Source organism: Neovison vison, chromosome X, assembly GCF_020171115.1.
Source record: "Neovison vison isolate M4711 chromosome X, ASM_NN_V1, whole genome shotgun sequence".
NCBI lineage: Eukaryota > Metazoa > Chordata > Mammalia > Carnivora > Mustelidae > Neogale > Neogale vison.
The window spans coordinates 84,869,779-84,892,246 of record NC_058105.1 but is presented as its reverse complement, the minus strand read 5'-3'; the positions used below and the strand labels follow the sequence as shown (position 1 = coordinate 84,892,246).

The 22,468-nt window shown below is 37.5% G+C and overlaps 1 protein-coding gene across 7 annotated transcripts in view; it reads left to right on the top strand.

Annotated features, from left to right (window-relative positions):
* ARHGEF9 (Cdc42 guanine nucleotide exchange factor 9) overlaps positions 1-20,990 on the top strand; it is a 235,655-nt gene extending 214,665 nt beyond the window's left edge. For all 7 annotated transcript variants that reach the window (XM_044234616.1, XM_044234621.1, XM_044234620.1 and 4 more), the window contains one exon: positions 20,650-20,990. In XM_044234616.1, the coding sequence (XP_044090551.1) occupies positions 20,650-20,831 (182 nt within the window). In that variant the 3' untranslated portion in view covers positions 20,832-20,990. The remainder of the gene's footprint in view (positions 1-20,649) is intronic.
* Positions 20,991-22,468: the final 1,478 nt, after the last annotated feature.

The following is a 22,468-nucleotide window of genomic DNA, read 5'->3' as shown; positions in this document are numbered from 1 at the left end:
TGGGGAACAGATTAGTGATTGCTAATGGTTAAGGGGGAGTGGAGAGGTCAGGAGAGAAGTGTGGTTATGGAAGAGTAACTAGTGATTTCCTGATACAGAAATGTCCTATCTCTTCTCTGTGTCCTGTAACAATGTTAATATCCTGGTTGTAATATTGTACTACAGTTTTGCAAAATGTTATCATGGAAGAAACTGAGCATAGGCTACAAAGCATATCTATGTATTGTTTTTTACAACTGCGTGTAAACCTGCGATACTTTCAAAATAAAAAGCTTAATTGAGAAATTAAAATGAACACTTCCCAGACTTTCTCCCTAGTATTCTCATATCATTTGTTGGCACCCAGTACACTCATATTTCTGACACTCACCACTTTTGAAAATTGCCTGTTAGAGGACATCATCAAAATGGCAGAAAAATTTTCTACTGTCTTCCCCCTAAAAAAAAAATTGATTTTGACAATCACCCATAGATGAGTGTGCTTTTGTGAAAGTTCAGAAGTCCAGCAGAAAAGTTCCAGACTACTCATGGAGAAAAACAAACAAACAAACAAACAAATAAAAAAAAAACACAAATAACCTTGATTAGATGCACAGAAAAAGAGATCAGTCAATAAAGACTAAAGGAAGTGAATGCTTTTTCAAATGCAAAGACAGCAACCCAAGACTACAAGGAACATGAAAAATTAAGGAAACTTGATATTACCAAAGGAACACATTTTTTAATAAACGAACCCCCCAAAGATATGGAGATATGCAAATTTTTTCCAGTAAACATTTCAAAATAGTTTTTAAAGGAAGTTCAGTGTGCTACAAGAAAACATAGAGAGACAATTCAACAAATTCAGGAAAACAGTACACAAAACAAGAAAATTAACAGAGACTAAAATTCATAAGAACCAAACAGAAATTATAGAGCTGAAGAATACAATGAATGAAATGGAAAAAAAAATGCAATAGAGAATATCGACAACAGATTCAAACAAGCAGAAGAAAGAATTTCTGGAGTCAAACGTCATTTGAAATCATCCAGAGTAGAACAAAGAAAAAGAATTTTAAAAAGTGAAAAAAGCTGATGTGAGTTATGGGATAAGATTAAGAGAAGCATTCCATAAAATATTGGACTCCCAGGAGAAGAAAAGAGGGAGAAAGCTTGTTTAAAGAAGTAACAACTGAGGGATTTCCAATTCTGGTTGGGTATTTGAATATTCAGCTTCACGAAGTTCACTGGTTTCCAAACAATTTCAACCCAAATGTTCTTCAAGATGCACTATAAAACTGTCCAAAATCAAAGACAAAGAGAAAAGATTAAAAGCAGAAAGAGAAAAAATCCTCATATACAAGGGAACCCACATAAGACTATTCAAAGATTTCTCAGCAGGAACTTAGCAGACTAGGAGAGAGTGGGATGTTCTTTCAAAGTTCTTAAAAAAGAAAACTGTCAACCAAGAATACTATAACCAGGGAAGTTTAGACATGAAGAGAGAGAAAGACTTTCCCAGAGAGAAGGAGAGATTGAGAGAGAGTGAGAGCTGGATATTGAGAGAGAGAGAGTTAATTACCACTAGACTTATCTTATAAGAAATGCTGAAAGGAATTTTTCAGGTGAAATGAAAGGGTGCTGAGTAGTAACATGAAAATATAAATACACAGGTAAAGAAAGTATTTTATTCAGAATACTCTAATTAATATACTCTAATATTGAGGTGTGTTAATTATATTTATATTTATATTTATAAGGATAAAGTATGAAATGATTAAATGATTAAAGTGATTAAAAATAACTGTAACTACAGGGACGCCGGGGTGTCTCAGTTGGTTAAGAGGCTGCCTTCAGCTCAGGTCATGATCCCAGCATTCTGGGATCGAGTCCCACATCGGGCTCCTTGCTCGGCGGGGAGCCTGCTTCTCCCTCTGCCTCTGCCTGCCTCTCTGTCTGCCTGTGCTCACTCGCTCTCTCTCCCTCTATCCCTGACAAATAAATAAATAAATAAAATCTTTAAAAAAAATAACTGTAACTACAATAATTTATTAATGAATAACAATAAAAAGATGTAAATTGTGGCATCAAAAACACAGTATGTGGGGTTGGGGAGTAAAATGGTAGTTTTATTATGTATCCAAAGTTAACTTTGGATGCTCTACAATAGTATGTGTTATGTCACAAAACAAGTCTTATAAATTTAAGAAGACTGAAATTAGATCAAGTATCATGCAACCACAATGGTGTGAAACTAGAAATCAATAGGAGGAAAACTGGAAAGTTCACAAATATGTGGAAATTAAACAACACACCCCTGAACAACCAATGAGTTAAAGAAGAAATCAAAAGGGAAATTTAAAAAAATCTTGAGATAAATGTAAATGAGAACACAAAAAACAAGTTATTGGATGTAGCAAAATCAGTTCTAGGAGGGAAGCTAATGGTCATAGTGCTTGCACAAAGAAAAAAATCAAATAACGTAAATTTACACTTCAAGGAACAAGCAAAAGAAGAAAGTTTAAGTCCAATGTTGGCAGGAAAAAGGAAATAACAAAGATCAGAGGAGAAGTAGAGACCAGAAAACAGTAGAAAAGATCAATTAAATCAAGAGTTTGTTTTCATAAAGATAAACAAAATTGACAAAACTTTAGCTAGACTAAGAAAGAGGGAGAGAAATAAAATCAGAAATTAATCAGATGTTACATATGATACCACAGAAATGGAATCATGAGAGTGATTCTGTGAACAAGTACATACTAACAAATTTGATGACCTAGAAGAAATGAATAATTTCAAAAAAAAATACAATTTATCAAGATTGAATTACAAAGAAAGAACATATTAAAAATGAACAAAAAAGATTGAATTAGTAAGCAGAAACCTTCCAACAAAGAAAAGTCCAAGAAGAGATAGTTTCTCCAGTGGATTGTACAAAGAATTTAAAGAATGTCGATCCTTCTCAAACTCTTCAAAAAAAAATTGAAAAGAAGGGAATACCCCCAAACTCATTTTATGAGGCCAGCATTACACTAATACCAAATCTGAATAAGGACTGTATAAGAAAAGAAACCCAAAGGATAATATTCCTAATGCAAAATTTCTTAGCAAAATACTAGCTAACCAAATAGAATAGCACATTAAAAGGATCATACAGCATCATCAAGTGGGATTCATTATTGAGGTGCAAGATGTTAATACACCACATTAATAGGAAGATAAAAATCATTTAATCATCTTAATAGATTCTGAAAAAGCATATACTTTCATGATAAAAACTCTCATCAAATTAGGTATAGAAGGAGCTATGTCAACATAATACAGACAATATATAGCAAATCCACAGCCAACATCATATTTAATGGTGAAAGTTTGGAAACTATTTTTCTAATATAAGAACACAGTTGTGCCCTATCTCACTAGTCCTATGCAACATAATGCTACGTCTTTTTTTTAAATTTTTTATTTTCAGCATTACAATAATCATTATTTTTTGCACCACATCCAATGCTCCATGCAATCCGTGCCCTTTCTAATACCCATCACCTGGTTCCCCCAAACTCCTACCCCACACTGCTTCAAACCCCTCAGATTGTTTTGCAGAGTCCATAGTCTCTCATGGTTCACCTCCCCTTCCAATTTCCCCCAACTCCCTTCTCTTCTCTAACTCCCCTTGTCCTCCATGATATTTGTTATGCTCCACAAATAAGTGAAACCATATGATAATTGACTCTCTCTGCTTGACTTATTTCACTCAGCATAATCTCTTCCAGTCCCATCCATGTTGCTTACAAAAGTTGGGTATTCATCCTTTCTGATGGAGGCACAATACTCCATAGAGTATATGGACCTCATCTTCCTTATCCATTTGTCCATTGAATGGCATCTTGGTTCTTTCCACAGTTTGGTGACCGTGGCCATGGCTGCTATTAACATTGGGGTACAGATGGCCCTTCTTTTCACTACATCTGTATCTTTGGGGTAAATACCCAGTAGTGCAATGGCAGGGTCATAGGGAAGTTCTATTTTTAATTTCTTGAGGAATCTCCACACTGTTCTCCAAAGTAGCTGCACCAACTTGCATTCCCACCAACAGTGGAAGAGGGTTCCCCTTTCTCCATATCCCCTTCAACACATGTTGTTTCCTGTCTTGCTAATTTTGGCCATTCTAACTGGTGCAAGGTGATATCTCAATGTGGTTTTAATTTGAATCTCCCTGAGGGCTAGTGATGATGAACATTTTTTCATGTTTCTGATAGCCATTTGTATGTCTTCATTGGAGAAGTGTCTGTTCATATCTTCTGCCCATTTTTTGATATGATTATCTGTTTTGTGTGTGTTGAGTTTCAGGAGTTCTTTATAGATCCTGGATATCAACCTTTTGTCTGTACTGTCATTTGCAAATATCTTCTCCCATTCCGTGGGTTGCCTCTTTGTTTTCTGGACTGTTTCCTTGTATGTGCAGAAGCTTTTGATTTTGATGAAGTCCCAAAAGTTTATTTTCACTTTTGTTTCCTTTGCCTTTGGAGACATATCTTGAAAGAAGTTGCTGTGGCTGATATCAAAGAGATTATTGTTTATGTTCTCCTCTAGGATTCTGATGGATTCCTGTCTCACATTGAGGTCTTTTATCCATTTTGAGTTGATCTTTGTGTGTGGTGTAAGAGAATGGTCGAGTTTCATTCTTCTACATATAGCTGCCCAGTTTTCCCAGCACCATTTATTGAAGAGACTGTCTTTTTTCCACTATAATACTAGACATCTTAAGCAGAGAGCAGTCATGCAAGAGAAAGAAGGAAACTGTATCCAAATCAGAAAGGAGGAAGTAAAATTGATTTTGTTTGATGATGTTAAGATTCTATGTATTTAAGAGCATCTATAAAACACCCACAGCTAACACCATGCTTAGTGATGAGAGACTGATGTTTTTCCGCTAAGATCGGGAACAAGGCAATGATGCCATTCTCCTCACCTCTATTCACTATTGTTCTGGGGGTTCTGGCCAAGTCAATTAGGCAAGAAGAAGAAACAAAAGGTATTCAGTTTGGAAAGGAAGAGGTAAAATGTACCTCTATTTGCAAATAACACAATCTTACATATAGAAAACCCTACAGAACACCAACACACACACTCATCACTATTAGACTTAATTAATGAATTCAGCAAAGTTGCAGAATATAAGATCAATATATAAAAATTAATTTTATTTCTATACACATTAAAAATCTTGAAATTAAGAAAATCCATTTACAGTATTAACAAAATATTTAGCAATAAATTTAATAAAACAAGTATAAATCTTATTCTCTGCACACTAAAAGACATTGTTAAAAGATATTTTAAAAGTTCTGTATAGCAAAACATTCTGTGTTCATGAATTATAAGATTTAATGTTGCTAAAATGGCAATATTCTGCAAATTGATCTATAGATTCTAAATAATCTCTCAATCACAGTCAACTTCTTTGTAGAGAATGACCAGCTGATTATTTTTAGTTTATTTTTTGAGTATTGTTCACACACAATGTTACATTCATTTCAGGTGTACAACATAATGATTCAATTTCTATATACATTATGTTGTGCTCACCACAAGTGTAGCTGCCACCTGTCACCATACAATTCTATTATAATATAATTTACTGTATTCATTATTCTATGCCATGATTTGTTCTTTCCATAACTGGAATGATGTATCTCCCACTTCCCTTTATGCAGTTGCCTACCCGAGTTTCTTCTGACAACCATCATTTCTCTGTATTTACAGGTCTGAATCTGCTTTTTGTTTGTTTGCTCGTTTGGTTTGTTTTTAGATTCCACATAAGAATAAAATCGTATGACATTTGTCTTTCCCAGTCTGACTTAATTCACTTAGCATAAAATCCTCTAGGTTTACCCATGTTATTGCAAATGACAAGATTTCATCGATTTTTATGGTTGTGTAATATTCCATATTGTGTAATATTCCATATTACACAACCATAAAAATCGATGAGATCTTGTCATTTGCAATAGCATGAGTAAAAAAAAAAAAAAAAAAAAAAAAAAAAACATGGGAAGCAACCTAAGTGTCCATCAGTAGAAGAATGGATAAAGAAGATATATATAAAGTTATATATAACTTTATATTTATATTAAAGTTATTAAAGATGTATATAAAGTTATATATAACTTATAATTATGTTAAAGTTATTAAAGAAGATGTATATAAAGTTATATATAACTTTATACTTATATTAAAGTTATTAAAGAAGATATAAATATAAAGTTATATATAACTTTATATACATCTTCTTTATCCATTCTTCTACTGATGGACATTTAGGTTGCTTCCCAATCTTGGATATTGTAAATAGTATTGCACTAAACATAGGGATGTATGCATATATCTTTTTGAATTAGTGTTTTTTTTTTTCCATTGGTTTAACATCCAATTATTGGGTAATATAATATTTCTGTTTTGAATTTTTTGAGGACATTCCATACTGTTTTCCACAGTCACTGTATCAATTTACATTTCTGTCAACAGGGCACAAGGGTTCCTTTTTCTCTACATCCTCATCAGCACTTGTTTTTGTCTTTTTTCTTTTAGCCATCCTGACAGCTGTAAGGTGATATCTCATAGTGGTTTTTATTTGCATTTCCCTGATGATTAGTGATGTTGAGCATCTCTTAATGTGTCTGTTGGCCATCTGCATATGTTCTTCATAAAAACTGACAAGCTTATTTTAAAATTCATATGGAATTGCAAGGGAACCAGAATGTCTAAAACAGTCTTGAAAAGGAAGAACAAAGCAGGAGGACTCACGTCCTGATTTCAGAGTGCGGTCCTTACTCCAACATCATCAGTAACATGTAAGAATGTACTATAAGCACAAATTATCAGGCTCTTCCTCAGACCTACGATGGGTGATTCTGATACAGGTTCAAGTTTGAGAATCATAACTGGCCTAGAATGGAAATTAGATTTAACTATACAAGAGGAATTTGATTTGATTTTTCACCTCCCCATTTTCTGGATACTTATTAATTTCTTAATTCATAGAAGATAAAAAAAGATAAAACATATTGATGGAGAGGTCATATAAAACCTTATTTCCTAATTAGAAGGAACTTCCTTTCCACTTTCCACTTTGTATTTATCTGTTCCAACCAGTCATTTTGAATGGGACTATTGACTGGTCTAGCTTGATTTGCACTTGATACTTATTTGTCTAATGACTTATTGCTACTGGTAAAATCTTTAGCACATAAAAGTGAACATTTAGAATACAGTATGAATAAATGTTTTGAACAGAGATTAAGCTTCATTATGCCTGGCATGGTGTGATTTATAGCTCTGATTTTAGTTTGAAGACTCAGGGAAGGCACATAGGTTTCAGAAGGTTAAGAAAGAAAGGGCAAGAGGGGGAGACAAGATGGCGGGGTACTAGGAAGAGGCGTCTTTTCAGCTGGTACCCCAAAGTGAGCTGATTACCTACCAAAGAACTCCGATCACCCATGAAATCAGCCTGAGATCAGAATTATACACGTCTGGATCTCTACAGGGGCAGAAGACGCCAGTGAGCAGGTAAAGAGGAATGGGAACAGCGGGCTGATATCAGAAGATAAACAAAAGGGGGAGGGAGCCACCAGAGGCGACCGGTGGGAAAGTAATACCCCAATACGAGCGAGAGTGCCCTGCATCTGGGGACCAGCATTAACTTGGAGACTGGTTGAAAGCACTCCAAAAGAGCAAAGGATTGCGGGTGGAAATTGTGGGAATCAGGGCGGCTAGGGACAGGGGCTTAAGTCCCCGGTCCCAGACGGCCTCCCCGGCGCGGAGGCAGAGAGAGTGCGGTGCAGAAACCAGCTCCTGGTCCGTAAGCCGCCAGAGCACCCCAGAGCGCATGGGTTCTGGCTCCTGTGAGGGGATGGGAGCTGCGCCGGTCTGCAGAATGCGCGAACCCTACCACAAAGCTTGAGAGGCGCGCACGTCCATCGAGCACTCCTGGGTTACTAAGGCCCGGGGGAGCTTCTTGACCTGTGCCATTGTTTCAAAGTCTAAGCTGCGGGTGCGTGAAACTCTTCCGCGGACAGAGGTGCGCAAAAGCCCAGCCTGGGGCTTATGGACCAGCGCCCCGTTCACAGTGCCCCAGACACGGGCCCGACCCACAGCCGCCCCTGAAAAGAGGTGTGTGCAAGCCGGGCACTCCCAGCCCGGGCCCTAGGCAAAATCTCAGTGTGCGATCGCTGCTTGGAACCTCTCTGGCGGTCAGGAGCTCCCAGACAGCCGCCACTGCCTTGGCTTTGGGGACGAGCAAAAGATCCTGCGCTCCCAGGGTCTGCAACTTGGAACCTGCACTGCCAGCGTCCAAGGGGGAATTTATTCAGCTTCTGCACCCAGACTGAGGCTTCTCTCTGAGACGGAGATCAGGAAGTGTTCCAGGGTGCACCTTGACTGCACCAGAGTTGATACATCCAACTACATCTGCTCAGTCTTCTCCCACCAAAATGACTAGGAGGAGGAATGCCCAACAGAAGAAAAATAGAGAGGATGGACCTTCTGCAACAGAGCTAACGGCTATCAACATAGACAATATGTCAGAAAGAGAATTCAGGCTAACAATTATCCAGGCAATAGCTAAGCTGGAGAAAGCCATGGATGACCAAACAGAATTGATTAGGGCCGAACTGAAAGCGACCAGACAGGATGTTCACAATGTTAGGGCGGAGCATAAAGCTACCAGGGAGGAGGTCCACAATGCTCTCAATGAGTTCCAATCTAATCTAAACTCTCTCAAAGCTAGGGTAACTGAGAAAGAAGATAGAATTAGTGATCTGGAAGACAAACAGATAGAGAGAAAGGATGAGGAGGAAGCCTGGAACAAACAGCTTAGATCCCACGAAAGCAGAATCAGGGAAATAAATGATGCCATGAAGCGTTCCAACGTCAGAATTATTGGAATTCCTGAAGGGGAGGAGAAAGAAAGAAATCTAGAAGATATAGTGGAACAAGTCCTTCATGAAAATTTTCCAAATCTCGCGAATGAAACCAGCGTTCATGTACTAGAGGCTGAACGGTCTCCACCCAAGATGATACACTCCAAAAAAAATCACGACACCTGATAGTCAAATTGAGAAATTATAATTGTAGGTATAATCTCTTGAAAGCCGCCAGGGCAAAGAGGCTCCTTACTTACAGAGGGAAGCCCATCAGAATAACGTCAGACCTGTCCACAGAGACCTGGCAAGCCAGAAGAGGCTGGCAAGATATATTCAGGGCACTAAATGAGAAGAACATGCAGCCAGGAATACTTTATCCAGCAAGACTGACATTCAAAATGGATGGAGAGATAAAGAGTTTCAAGGCCGGCAAGGCTTAAAAGACTATGCAACCAACAAGCCGACACTGCAGGAAATATTAAGGGGGGTCTATAAAAGAGGAAAAATCCCAAGAATAGCATTGAACAGAAATATAGAGACAGTCTACAGAAAGAAAGACTTCAAAGGTAACTCGATGTCAATAAAAACGTATCTATCAATAATCACTCTCAATGTGAATGGCCTAAATGCACCCATAAAACGGCACAGGGTTGCAGATTGGATAAAACGACAGGACCCATCCATATGCTGTACACAAGAGACCCATTTTGAACCTAAAGATACACGCAGACTGAAAGTGAAGGGGTGGAGAAGCATCTTTCATGCCAATGGGACACAAAAGAAGGCTGGGGTAGTGATTCTCATATCAGATAAATTAGAATTCAAACTAAAGACTGTAGTCAGAGATACAGAAGGACACTACATAATCCTTAAAGGGACTATCCACCAAGATGATCTAACAATTGTAAATATCTATGCTCCCAATATGGGAACAGCCAATTACTTAAGAAAACTGTTAATCAAGATAAAGAGTCATATTGATATGAATACACTAATCGTAGGAGATCTTAACACACCTTTTTCAGAATTAGACAGATCATCGAAGCAGAAAATCAATAAAGAAACAAGAGCATTGAATGACACATTGGACCAGATGGACCTCATAGATATATACAGAACATTCCACCCTAAAACAGCAGAATACTCATTCTTCTCAAGTGCACACGGAACCTTCTCCAGAATAGACCACATATTGGGTCACAAATCAGGACTCAACTGATACCAAAAGACTGAGATGATTCCCTGCATATTCGCAGATCACAATGCTTTGAAACTGGAACTCAATCACAAGGAAAAGTTCCGAAGGAACTCAAACACCTGGAAGCTAAAGACCACCTTGCTTAAGAATGCTTGGATCAACCAGGAGATCAAAGAAGAACTGAAAAAATTCATGGGAACCAATGAGAATGAAGACACTTTGGTCCAAAACCTATGGGATACAGCAAAGGCGGTCCTAAGGGGAAAATATATAGACATCCAAGCCTTGCTCAAAAAAATTGAAAAATCCAGAACACACCAGCTGTCTCTACACCTTAAAGAACTGGAGGATCAACAACAAATCAAACCAACTCCACACATAAGAAGGGAAATCATCAAGATTAGAGCTGAGATCAATGAGGGAGAAACCAGAGATACAGTAGAAAATATCAATGAAACTAGAAGCTGGTTTTTTGGAAGAATCAATAAGATTGATAAGCCACTGGCTACACTAATCCGAAAGAGAAGAGAGAAATCCCAAATTCATAAAATTATGAATGAAAAGGGAGAGATCACAACTAATGCCAAGGAAGTAGAAACAATCATCATAAGTTACTACGAACAGTTATATGCCAATAAGCTTAGCAACCTAGATGAAATGGATGCATTCCTGGAAAAATATAAACTACCAAAATTGAACCAGGAAGAAATCGACAACCTGAATAGACCGATATCTAATAACGAGATTGAATCAGTGATCAAAAACCTCCCGAAAAACAAGAGCCCAGGACCTGACTGATTCCCTGGAGAATTCTACCAAACCTTCAAAGAAGAAATAACACCTATTCTCCTGAAGCTGTTTCAAAAAATTGAAGCAGCAGGAAAACTTCCAGACTCTTTCTATGAAGCCAGCATTACCCTGATCCCCAAACCAGGCAAGGACCCTACCAAAAAGGTGAATTTCAGACCAATATCACTGATGAATATGGATGCTAAGATTCTCAACAAGATCCTAGCCAACAGGATCCAACAGCACATTAAAAAGATTATCCACCATGATCAGGTGTGATTCATCCCTGGGCTACAAGGATGGTTCATATTTGCAAATCAATCAATGTGATACATCAAATTAATATGAGAAGAGAGAAGAACCACATGGTCCTCTCCATTGTTGCAGAAAAAGCATTTGACAAAATCCAACATCCGTTCCTGAATAAAACGCTTCAAAGTATATGGATAGAGGGAACATTCCTGAACCTCATCAAATCTATCTATGAAAGACCCACAGCAAATATCATCCTCAATGGGAAAAAGCTTGCAGCCTTCCCATTGAGATCAGGAACAAGACAAGGATGCCCACTTTCACCACTCTTGTTCAACATAGTATTAGAAGTCCTAGCAACAGCAATCAGACAACAGAGAGAAATAAAATGTATCCAAATTGGTAATGAAGAAGTCAAACTCTCTCTCTTCGCAGATGACATGATTCTTTATATGGAAAACCCAAAAGACTCCACCCCCAAACTAATAGAACTCATACAGCAATTCAGCAACGTGGCAGGATACAAAGTCAATGTGCAGAAATCAGTGGCTTTCTTATACACTAACAATGAAAATACAGAAAGGGAAATTAGAGAATCGATTCCATTTACTATAGCACCAAGAACCATAAGATACCTTGGAATAAACATAACTAAAGAGGTAAAGGATCTGTACTTGAGGAACTATAGAACACTCATGAAAGAAATTGAAGAAGACACAAAAAGATGGAAGACCATTCCATGCTCTTGGATCAGAAGAATAAACATTGTTAAAATGTCTATACTGCCTAGAGCAATCTATACTTTTAATGCCATTCCGATCAAAATTCCACCGGCATTCTTCAAAGAGCTGGAGCAAATAATCCTAAAATTTGTATGGAATCAGAAGAGACCCCGAATCGCTAAGGAAATGTTGAAAAACAAAAATAAAGCTGGCGACATCGCCTTACCTGATTTCAAGCTTTATTACAAAGCTGTGATCACCAAGACAGCATGGTACTGGCATAAAAACAGACACATAGACCAGTGGAACAGAGTATAGAGCCCTGATGTGGACCCTCAACTCTATGGTCAATTAATCTTTGACAAAACAGGAAAAAATATACAGTGGAAAAAAGACAGTCTCTTCAATAAATGGTGCTGGGAAAACTGGACAGCTATATGTAGAAGAATGAAACTCGACCATTCTCTTACACCGTAGACAAAGATCAACTCAAAATGGATAAAAGACCTCAACGTGAGACAGGAATCCATCAGAATCTTAGAGGAGAACTTAGGCAGTAATCTCTTTGATATCAGCCACAGCAACTTCTTTCAAGATATGTCTCCAAAGGCATAGGAAACAAAAGCGAAAATAAACTTCTGGGACTTCATCAAAATCAAAAGCTTCTGCACAGCAAAGGATACAGTCAGAAAAACAAAGAGGCAACCCACGGAATGGGAGAAAATATTTGCAAATGACAGTACAGACAAAAGGTTGATATCCAGGATCTATAATGAACTCCTCAAACTCAACCCACACGAAACAGACAAACACATCAAAAAATGGGCAGAAGATATGAACAGACACTTCTCCAATCAAGACATACAAATGGCTATCAGACACATGAAAAAATGCTCATCATCATTAGCCCTCAGGGAGATTCAAATTAAAACCACATTGAGATATCACCTTACACCAGTTAGAATGGTCAAAATTAACAAAACAGGAAACAACATGTGTTGGAGAGGTTGTGGAGAAAGGGGAACCCTCTTCCACTGTTGGTGGGAATGCAAGTTGGTGCAGCCTGTTTGGAGAACTGTGTGGAGATTCCTCAAGAAATTAAAAACAGAGCTTCCCTACGACCCTGCAATTGCACTCCTGGGTATTTACCCCAAAGATACAGATGTCGTGAAAAGAATGGCCATCTGTTCCCCCATGTTTATAGCAACAATGGCCACAGTCGCCAAACTATGGAAAGAACCAAGATGCCCTTGGTTCGGATGAATGGATAAGGAAGATGTGGTCCATATACACTATGGAGTATTATGCCTCCATCAGAAAGGATGAATACCCAACTTTTGTAGCAACATGGACGGAACTGGAAGAGATTATGCTGAGTGAAATAAGTCAAGCAGAGAGAGTCCATTATCATATGGTTTCACTTATTTGTGGAGCATAACAAATAGCATGGAGGACAAGGGGCGTTAGAGAGGAGTAGGGAATTTGGGTAAATTGTTAGGGGAGGTGAACCATGAGAGACTATGGACTCTGAAAAACAGTCTGAGGGGTTTGAAGTGGCGGGGGGGTGGGAGGTTGGGGTACCAGGTGGTGGGTATTATAGAGGGCATGGCTTTCATGGAGCACTGGGTGTGGTGAAATATAATGAATACTGTTTTTCTGAAAATAAATAAATTGGAAAAAAAAAGAACGAAAGGGCAAGGTTGGTGGGAAATATATTCCACATCTGGCAGATTAATACAAGAGAGCTAAATTAGTCAGAAGTTTTATAGCAAGGAAAACCGAAGAGTATAGTGCTCAAGCAAAATTAAACTATAGATCCTTCAGTGGGGAAGAAGAGGGCTAGGGAACAGCAGGGCTGGCAGAAGGTCTGGACAGGAATTGCAGGGAACTCTGTGGGAAAAGCCAGAGGGCAAATCAGGGCTTAGGGGCTCAGACCTAAGGAGCAGTGGCATGGACTACTAAAGGACTAGAGTTGGCACTCACGGAAAAAAAAGAAGGAGGAGAAGGAGAAGTAAAAAGGATTTTGTATGTAGAAAATCCTAAAGACTCTACAAAAAAAAAAAAAACAAACCCTGTTAGATTTAATCAGTGAATTCAGTAAGATTTCAGGATGCAAAACTAACATACAAAACTCAGTAGTATCTACACACCAAAAATGAATTATTCAATAAACAAAATAAAACAATCCATCTATAATAGTATCAAAAATGATAAATACTTAGGAATAAATCTAGCTAAGGAGGTGAAAGATGTGTTCACTGAAAACTCTAACACATTTATGAAAAAAATGGAAAATACCCTATGCCTCTAGATTGCAAGAATTAATATTGTTAAAAAGTCTGCACACCCCAAACCATCTATAGGTTCTGTGCATTTCCTATCAAGATACAAATGACATTTTTAATACAAATTTAAGAAAAGACAATTCTAAAATTTGTATGCAAAGACCCTGAATAGCCAAAACAATCTTGAGGAAGATCAAAGCTGGAACCATCACACTTTCTGACTTCACGTTATGATACAGGGTTGCTTGGGTGGCTCAGTCAGTTAAGCGTCTGCTTTCTGCTCATATCATGATCTCAGGGTCCTGGGACTGAGCCCCGCATCTGACTCCCTGCTCAGTGAGGAATTTGCTTCTCCCTCTCCCTCTGCAGCTCCCCCTGCTTGTGATCTCCTGCTCTCTCTCTGACAAGTAAATAAATAAAACCTTTTTTAAAAAAAGCTGTATTGCAAAACTATGATTATCGAACAGTTTAGCACTGGGAAAAATACAGATATGCAGACAAATAGAAAATAATTTAGATCCCAGAAATAAACCCATGCATATACAATCAAGTAAAAATTGACAAGGGAGCCAAGAATAGTCAAAAAAGAAGGACAGTCTCTTCAATAAGTGGCTCTATGGAAATTAGATACTCAGATACAAAAGGATGAACTAGACCCCTATGTTACACCACTCAAATGATTATAAAACAACATGGGAGAAAAATCTTCTTGACATTGGTTTTGACAATGAATTATTGGACATGACACATAAAGCACAAGTAACAAAAGAAAATCAAGTGAGATCACATCACATTTAAAGGTTCTGCACAACAAAAATGAACAAAATAAAAGAGCAACCTCCAGAATGGGAAAAATATTTGCAATCTACATATGTGATAAGGGGTTAATATCTAAAATATTAAAGAGACCTATACTACTCAATAGCAAAAAACCCATGAATTTTAACTTAAAGAGGCAAAGGACCTGAATAGATACTTTTCCAAAGAAAATATTCAAATGTCCACTAAGTACTTGAAAACGTACACAACATTACATTAATCTTCAGGAAATTTAAACAAGCACATTGAGATATCTCTTCACACATATTAGAATGGCTATCAAAAGACAAGCAATACCAATTAGAATAGTCAAAATTAACAAGGCAGGAAACAAGTGTTGGAGAGGATGTGGAGAAAGGGGAACCCTCTTACACTGTAGGTGGGAATGCAAGTTGTTGCAGCCACTTTGGAAAACAGTGTGGAGATTCCTCAAAAAAAATTAAAAATAGAGCTGCACTATGACCCTGCAATTGCACTACTGAGTATTTACCTCAAGGATACAGATGTAGTGAAAAGAAGGGCCATATGTACCCCAATGTTCATAGCAGCAATGGCCACAGTCACCAAACTGAAAGAGCCAAGAAGCCCTCCAAGAGACGAATGGATAAAGATATAGTCCTTCCATACAATGGAATATTACACAGCCATCAGGAAGGATGAAAACCAAGCTTTTGTATCAACATGGGCAGGACTGGAAGAGATGATGCTGAATGAAATAAGTCAAGCAGAGAAAGCCAATTATCATATGGTTTCATTAACCTGTGGAACACAAGGAATGGCGTGGAGGGTATTAGTAGAAGGAAGGGAAAAATGAAGGGGGGATCAGAAGGGGAGATGAATAATGAAGACTGTGGACTCTGAGAAACAAACTGATGGTTTTAGCAGGGAGGGAGTGGGGGGATGGTTTGGTCCAGTGATGGGTATTAAGGAGGACGCATCTTGCATGGAGCACTGGGTGTGGTACATAAACAATGAATCTTGGAACACTGAAAAAATAAAATAAAATTAAGATGTTAAAAAAAAGACAAACAATAAGGATTAACAAGGATATGGAGAGAAAGGAACCCTTGTATACTGTAGGAATGTAAGTTAGTACAGCCAGTATGGAGAACAGTATGGGAATTCGTCAAAAAATTAAAAAAAAAAATAGAACTACTATATGATCCAGTGATTCCAGTTTGGGGTATATATCTAAAGGAAATAAAATCACTGTATCAAAAAAAAAATCTGCTCCCTATGTTCATTGCAACATTATTCACAATAGCCAAGACATGGAAACAACCTAAATGAGGCAAACAGATAAAATAAATGTGAATAAAGTACACACACACACACACGGAATATTATTCATCATAAAAGGAGGAAATTCTGCCTTTTGCCACATCATGAATGAACCTGGAGAATATTATTCTAAGTGAAATAATTCAGAGAAACACAAATACTCTATTATCTCATTTATATGTGGGATGTAAGAAAATTCAAACTCATAGAAACAGAACAGATTGGTGGTTGCCAGATGTAGGGGGTATGCAGTGGGAAATATGTGTAAATGTAGTCAAAGGGGGTATGTGGTGGGGGATATGAGTAAAGGTAGTCAAAGGATACAAAACAATTAAGTTCTATATAGCACTGTCACTAAGGTTAATAATACTGTATTGAAAATTTGAAAGTTTCTAAGAGAGTAGATCTTAAAAGTTCTTATCCAAAGAAAAAATATGTAACTATGTGAGGTGATAGATGTGAAGTAACTTTAACATGGTTATCATTTTTCAGTATCAAACATCAAATCATTATGTTGTACACCTTAATCATATACAAGGTAATATGTCTATTTTGGCTCAATAAAACTGACAGAAAAAAAAAGATATACAAAATCTGAGCAACCAATAATGACTAAGTAGTTTGAATTAGTAATCAAAATCCTCCCAAAAAGAAAAACCTAGGACCAGATGGTTTCACTGGTGAATTCCATAAAACATTTAAAGAAGAATTTAACACCAGTCCTTCTGAAACTCTTCCAAAAACTTGAAAGGAATACTTCCAAGCTCATTTTATGAGGTTGGGGTTACACTGACGTGAATGTTATATAAAAACAATACAAGACAATACAAGACAATATTTCTGATAAATATAGATGCAAAAAATTCTCAACAAAATACTAGCGTTTGAATTGGTGGGGGGCTGGGAGGTTGGGGTGCCAGGTGGTGGGTATTATGGAGGGCACGGCTTGCATGGAGCACTGGGTGTGGTGAAAAATAATGAATACTGTTTTTCTGAAAATAAATAAATTGGAAAAAAATACTAGCAAACCAAGTTCAACAGCACACTAAAAGGTTCATACACCAATATCTAGTGGGATTCATCTCTAGGAAGCAGGGATCATTCAATATATGCAAGTCAAAAAATGTGATACACCACATTAACAGAATATAAGATAAAATCACATCTCTACAGATGCAATAAAAGCATCTGAAAAAATTCAACATATTTTCTTTTTTTATTAAGTTCAGTTTGCCAACATATAGAACATCATTAGTTTTTGATGTAGTATTCAATGATTCATTAGTTGTGTATGACATTGAGTGCTCATCACATCATATGCTCTCCTTAATGCCCATCAACCTGTTACTGCATCCTCCCGCCCACTCCCCTTCTGCAGCACTCAGTTTATTTCCAAGAGTCAAGAGTCTCTCATGGTTTGTCTCCTTCTCTGATTTATTCCCATTCAGTTTTCCCTCCCTATCCCTATGGTCCTCTGCATTATTCCTTATATTCCACATATAAGTGAAATCATATCAACATATTTTCATGATTAAAAACTCTCAATAAAATTTATATACAAGGAATATACTTCAACATAATAAATGCCTTATGTAACAAGCTTGGCACTATTAACAATCATGCTCAATGGTAAATGGTTGAATGCTTTTCCTCTAATATCAGGAACAAGACAAGGATGCCAACTCTCACCACTTCTATTCAACATACTGTTGGAAGTCCTACCCAGAGCAATCAGGCAAGAAAAGGGAACGAAAGTCAGAGAGGAAGAAGTAAAATTGTCTCTGTTGGCAGATGACATGATTTTATGTAAGAAAAATATAAAGACTCTTTTAAGAAATAATATTTTTTAAAAAGTCAATCTGGAAAAAAAAAGAATACTAGAATAATAATGGAAGTCAATAATGTTTCAGGATACAAAATACAAGTACAAGAATCATTTGTGTTTCAGTAAAAATGAACATTGAAAAGATAAATTAATGTAACAATCCCATTTGCTATAACACAAAATAGGATAAAGTACTCAGGAATACATTTAACCTAGGAGGTTAAAAATCCATATAATATAAACTATTTCATATGTATAAAAGAAATTGAAGAAAACACAAATAAATGGAATGATATTTCATATTCATGGATTTTAAGAATTAATATTGTGAAAATGCCCTTACTACCCAAGGTCATCTGTAGATTTATTGTAATCCCTATCTCAAATTCCACGGTATTTTTCACAGAAGTAGATAAATTATAAAATTCATATGGAACTAAAAAAGACCCCAAATAACCAAAGCAATCCTGAGAATGAACAAAACTGGTGGTGTCGTGCTTTCTGATTTCAAACTTCATTCCGACGTTATAGTAATCAAAACAATATGGTGCTGGCATAAAACCTGACATATAGATTAATAGGAGAGGATCAAGATCCCAAGTATGAACCATGAACCCATAGTCAGCTAATATTTATCAGGAGGCCAGGAATACTCAGTGGGGAAGGGTAGACTTTTATAAATGGTATTGGGGAAAATTGGATGTTCATGTGCAAAGGAATGTATTAGACCTCTATCTGTATAGACTGCTCAGAAAAATTAACTCAAAATGAATTAAAGACTTAAGTGTAAGGCTGAACCCCATTAAAAATACTAGAAGAAAATATAGGGAAAATACTCCCTGACATGGTTTTAGTAACAAGTTTTTGCATATGGCACCAAAAGCACAAGCAATGAAAAATATAAATACTATATGATATCACCTATATTGGAATCTAAAAACAAAGTTATAGAAATAGAAAGTAGATTGGTGGTTTCCAGGGGCTGAAGATGGGGGTAAGAATCAAATTGTTGGTCAAAGGGCACAAACTTTAGTTATAAGATGAAGAATTCTGGGGGTATAATATACAGCATGTGGTAAATATAGTTAATATTTTAACTTGGGAATTGCTAAGAGCATAGTTCTTAAATGCGCAACACAAATAAAGGTAATTTTGTGAAATGATGGATATACTAACTAACCTTATTGTAGTAATCATCTTGTAATGTATAGATAGATAGATGATAGATAGATAGATATTGCACATTGCACACCTGAAACTTACAGAATTTTATGTATCAATCATATCTCAATAAATCTGGAAAACAAAATAACCCAAGCATAGCAAAATAATACTGGCTTTTAGAAAATAACTCATTGGTTCCTATTTAAGTGCCAGTGGCTGACTATGGCTTAGTATGATATTACTTCTAAGGTAGTGAGATCAAGTCATCAAACAAAGGCAAACAAAGAAGTTGCAATGTTGAAATTTCACACATTGGTTAGCAGATGAGGTAGCTATTTGGGAGCAACAGAGAGGTATTTGTTGCATTCTGAATCATATGCGGTATGCTATTATGTCCTGAATATACGTTAGGATTGAACTTTAGATTTACCCCTCCCAACACACACACACCCTGGAATCCCCTATTCATGTGAATTTTGAAGTTTGTAAATACTTATATGAAAGTTGCAGTTTTTGAATTTTTCCCTTTGAAAGGTCACAGATCTATTCCAAGTCTTACCTGTGTTCCATGAATCATGTCTTCTTTGCTTTCTCCCTCATTTACCAATGTTACTTTCATATTAAATATGGCTTCATCACTATACCCTGGTATATAATACTGGACCACTTTTACCTTAACTTTTAGAAACCCATTTTCCAACCAAAGACATGCTTTGAAGTCAGGCTCTTTTGATACAGGGATAGTTGAGGGGGGAGAAAACCAAATTCCTTTGAAATTAAATGAAAATTGTTGGGTGATTTGCAGGACCAAGTCTGGCATAATGGATCATGGTGTCTTGAAAAGAGCTCTTGGAGAGCCTGGGTGGTGCAGTCAGTTGAGCATCCAACTCTTGGTTTTGGCTCAGGTCATGATCTCATGGCTATGGGATTAAAACCTGCATTGGACTCTCTGCCCTGCTTGGAGTCTGCTTGTTTCTCTCTCCTCTCTCTTTCCTTCTGCCCTTCCCCTTGCCCCTACTCTAGCTTTCTCTCTCTCTCAAATAAATAAATAAATCTTTAAAAAAAAAGAAAGAGCTCTGAACTGAGAAATCAAAGAATATGGATTCTATCCTTTGCTTTATGACCTTGGGTATGACATTTCACCCCAGGTCTCAGTATCCTCATCTGTAAAACTACTGGTGACAACACCACAAGATTCTCAGTGATATCTGAGTAAACAGGAAAGAAAGTGTGTGTTGTTCCAAAATCTGTTAAGGAATGCACTTCTTCCTTTGGATGATTGTCAGTTCCTGTTCACACTCTCTAATATAGGCTGTCTTTAACTGTCTGCTCAAAGTGGTCACTGGGTAATTTGAGAAGCTCCTTGCTACTTAACTTATACTCTTTCCCTTTGCTCTCCCATCTACTCTAGGTGTCAACTCTGCCCGCTCAGTTCCTCCTTCCTACCCACCACCGCAGGACCCGTTAAACCAGGGCCAGTACCTGGTCCCCGATGGCATCGCTCAGTCACAGGTCTTTGAGTTCACCGAACCCAAGCGCAGCCAGTCACCATTCTGGCAAAACTTCAGCAGGTTAACCCCCTTCAAAAAATAATAACTACAGGGAGGCAGATAATTTTAAAATAAAGTAAATATAATTATATTTATAGATGGACATTTTTTTGGAGAAGCACTGTTGAAATTTATATATATATAAATATATATACAGATATATATATTTATATATAGAGAGACACATATACACACACAGAGACCCTTGAGTACACACACACACACACACACACACACACACACACACACAGAAGGACCAAAAAAAAGTTTTCTGTTGTTTTGGGGAAGTGAAATCTATAGTTGGTAGGAAGAGGTACCAATGACTTCTAAATATGTGATCCCTTCTTAGAAGTTTTCTGTTTTTACCCTGTCTCCCTCCCCTTTATTTTCAGAAATTTACATTTCTGCGTGTTTCTTTTCTGATTGAGATAAACTCTTTGCTCCCCTGTGAGTGATTCATTAACTTGTCATTATTACCATAGATGTGTTTGTATTTTTTTTCTTTCCTGATGATACTGATGCTGATAACTTTTGAATTTACTTTGATGTGATAGAGTTTGGGAGTGTGTAATTTTTTTCCCTTTTACTTTTCAATGGGTAAAGGGAAGATTCACCTTTCTCATCTCCCTCAGCTGACCATCTGTGAATGTTTCTACAGCTCTGCAGTTGCCCCAGACAGCTTTTTCCCTGCATCTTCTGTCCTCAGTCATGCCAGTCTAGACATGCTCTGTTGTGCCCTGTGACATAACTGCTCGATATTTCTATTGCTTTCACTGTGTTTTAGATGTCGTAGAGGGATCAAAACCAAACAGAATCAAGGGAGAGTCAGTATAATAATTCTGGAGAGGACTTCTGTTCAGGGAACATTCTGCATTTGGGCTCTTCTCCTAGAACTGGGGGATCCCATGTAATAGCACTGCTGGGTCATGAGCAATTTTGCATCTGGGGTTTAGCTTGAGCCAATTATTCTCTTCTTCAAGCTGCTTTGGTTATGGTGTTCCTTTTAGGCCTCTCCCTCCCCTAACCTAAAAGATCTGAACTTGAAGCAAAGGGACTGAGATTCTGCTGCCCTGGGGGAGGAATTCAACCACCTCTAGTACCAAGTAAGCTTAAAGTTGGGATTCCCCACTGGAATAATTTCAGGGGCCTGGTCATCCCTGCTTCCATTTTCAGATTACAGACAGTATTTATGGGAGCCTATGAAGGGTCAAGACAGAGCCCATCTGACCAAGATCATCAGCTGCCTTCAAATTATTGACCTGGACAGGATCCAAGGCTGACCATAATCTCTTAAAGGAAAGAACAGGAATGGTCATGGAAAGAGGCAGCCCTAGCCAAAATATGTACCTGCAGCTCCTACCACTCAAGTTATGTGAGACTTCCCCCATTGTTAACAGATCGCATGGACAGTCTTTCATGATTCCTTCCTTTTCCTCTCCCTGTTGTCCATCTTTTTCCTGTTCTCCTGGCACAGGAAAATTGCTCTTATTAGCATAGTTAAAGAATTAGTCTCATTCTAAGAAGGCCCTATTTCCAACATTGACCCATCCCAGGACATTGGAAACAAGTAAGTGTGGAGCTCAGGGAGACTTCTCTATGGAGAAAATATCTGAGATAGAGATATTACCCTCAGGCTGATTTTTGGCAGACTTTAATACTTAGACAAAATTAACTTCTCCC